Here is a 1740-nt window from a genome sequence, read left to right as displayed (position 1 = left end):
TTTGATAATGTGTGCAGATCACAGATTAACCTCTGATAAGCCTTGTTCTATGGTTCTATGCTCTTTGATGCTTTTTTAGGTTAGGTGTCATAAAATTTCTCTTCAAGAATTCGAAATGTTTTCGCTAAATAGGGCTCTGCAGAAATTGTCGATTGTTGAATTATCAAAATTACAAAAAATCAATGTTCGTTTTAAAGCGAAAATAGTGGATTTGCCTCAGATCGGACATGGCGTATCTTTTAGAAGAAAGGTCCACTTTCCTGATGAGTACACGGTAAAGCCCCTGGAAGTAACGAATCTGGGGGGCAGAGATCCCAAAACTGGTCGAGTGGTAGTTAATGGGATCGGGGGTGGAATTAAACACAAGTACCATTGGATTGATTGGGTACGAACTGGACCCAAGGAAGGGCCACCACAAGTGAGTATTGCTTAGAAACGTTTCAAATACACGGCATATTGAAGGCAGGGTGATACCTAGATCAAATACATTGATATCGTCTATTTCAAGAGAAGTAAATGAATGTTTGATGAATTGATCCGTGCATTTGTGCAGTTGTGCACTGCACTAAAGCAAAGGGATATATATTACAAACCTACAAGGAAAGTGAACGAGCATATTTTTTAGTACAAAATGTAATTTTAATTTTTTTTTAATCGATTCTAACTTTGATCAAATCGATCGATCGATCTCAACGGCAGTAGCCAATCATTGCAAATTTGTTGCAGAATTCAGAAATGAGGGAGAAAAATTGACTGTGTTATTAAAAAAACCAAAGTTGATGTTGGTAGCGCTTTTATGAGACCCCTCTGTAAACTTAATTGTACCATATACAGATCGCAAAATTATGTAACCACAATAGTTTTATTTTTTGCCTATCTCTAACCGTTTAGACGTAATAAAGCGATTTTACATTAATGGGATACTGTAGAATATTCTGTCATTAAAAATGAGATGCTACTTGATAGGCTGACTCTAAAATAGTTTTTATAAAAAAGCCAGTTGATTGTCTTCTACTTCCATAGTCAAATGTATACCTGGATTATATGTGTTCAGATTGTCTAGAAACTTGACTAGATTGTCGCGTTCATTTTTCCATTTTACAAAAATATCATCATAACGTAATAAAAAAAAATTACACGTTGGCTTTAAAATCCCGAAAACTCACTGCTTTTATACAAGTAATTGTTTAGGCTTCTTAGGATATTTGCAATATGCTTAAATCTGTTTGAAAGCAAATGGATTCAAGTTAAAATTCTCAAGTCTTCTTATATTATCATGGTTTCGCTTCAAATTGCATAAGAATGTGTTTTTTTTTCACATATATTTTCTTTATAGCAAGTTTTATTTCTAGTCTGCATTTTTATAGCAAGTATTGTAAACTTCTCACTTTTGTTTGTAGTCAGTCAAAAAAAATAGCTTTTTTAGTATCAATGTTTATTGATGTATTATCATTAAGCGGATATACTCACATAATCTGTACATAATTACTTTAATTTACTTGTTAAGATATGGAAAGCAAAATGCAGCACCCAAAAACATTTCGCACCCGTGACTTTTCTTACATGTTTAAATTAGTATAATTTTTTCATATCAATCTCAATTTTAAACAAATCGCTGCTCCGTTGAAATCTTTGTATAAAGCACAATTATCAGACTATGAAGGCTTTCACGGCCGGTCAGATTACATTTAGGAATGTTTTCCGGGCTTTGAAGCCGTGGTCTATCGGAATTTCTTCCTG

General features: G+C 33.6%; 1 protein-coding gene across 1 annotated transcript in view; it reads left to right on the top strand.

Moving 5' to 3' along the window:
* Positions 1 to 1740, top strand: part of LOC109545080 (39S ribosomal protein L2, mitochondrial) — a 7366-nt gene continuing 5626 nt past the window's right edge. The window contains exon 1 of the mRNA XM_048667094.1: positions 1 to 418. Within this exon, the coding sequence (XP_048523051.1) occupies positions 116 to 418 (303 nt within the window). The 5' untranslated portion in view covers positions 1 to 115. The remainder of the gene's footprint in view (positions 419 to 1740) is intronic.

Source organism: Dendroctonus ponderosae, unplaced genomic scaffold (assembly GCF_020466585.1).
Source record: "Dendroctonus ponderosae isolate FM_Combo_2020 unplaced genomic scaffold, Dpon_F_20191213v2 Dpon_F_20191213_1, whole genome shotgun sequence".
In the NCBI taxonomy this organism is placed as follows: Eukaryota; Metazoa; Arthropoda; class Insecta; order Coleoptera; family Curculionidae; genus Dendroctonus; species Dendroctonus ponderosae.
The sequence above is the reverse complement of the archived record's forward strand: the minus strand, read 5'-3'. Positions and strand labels throughout refer to the sequence as shown.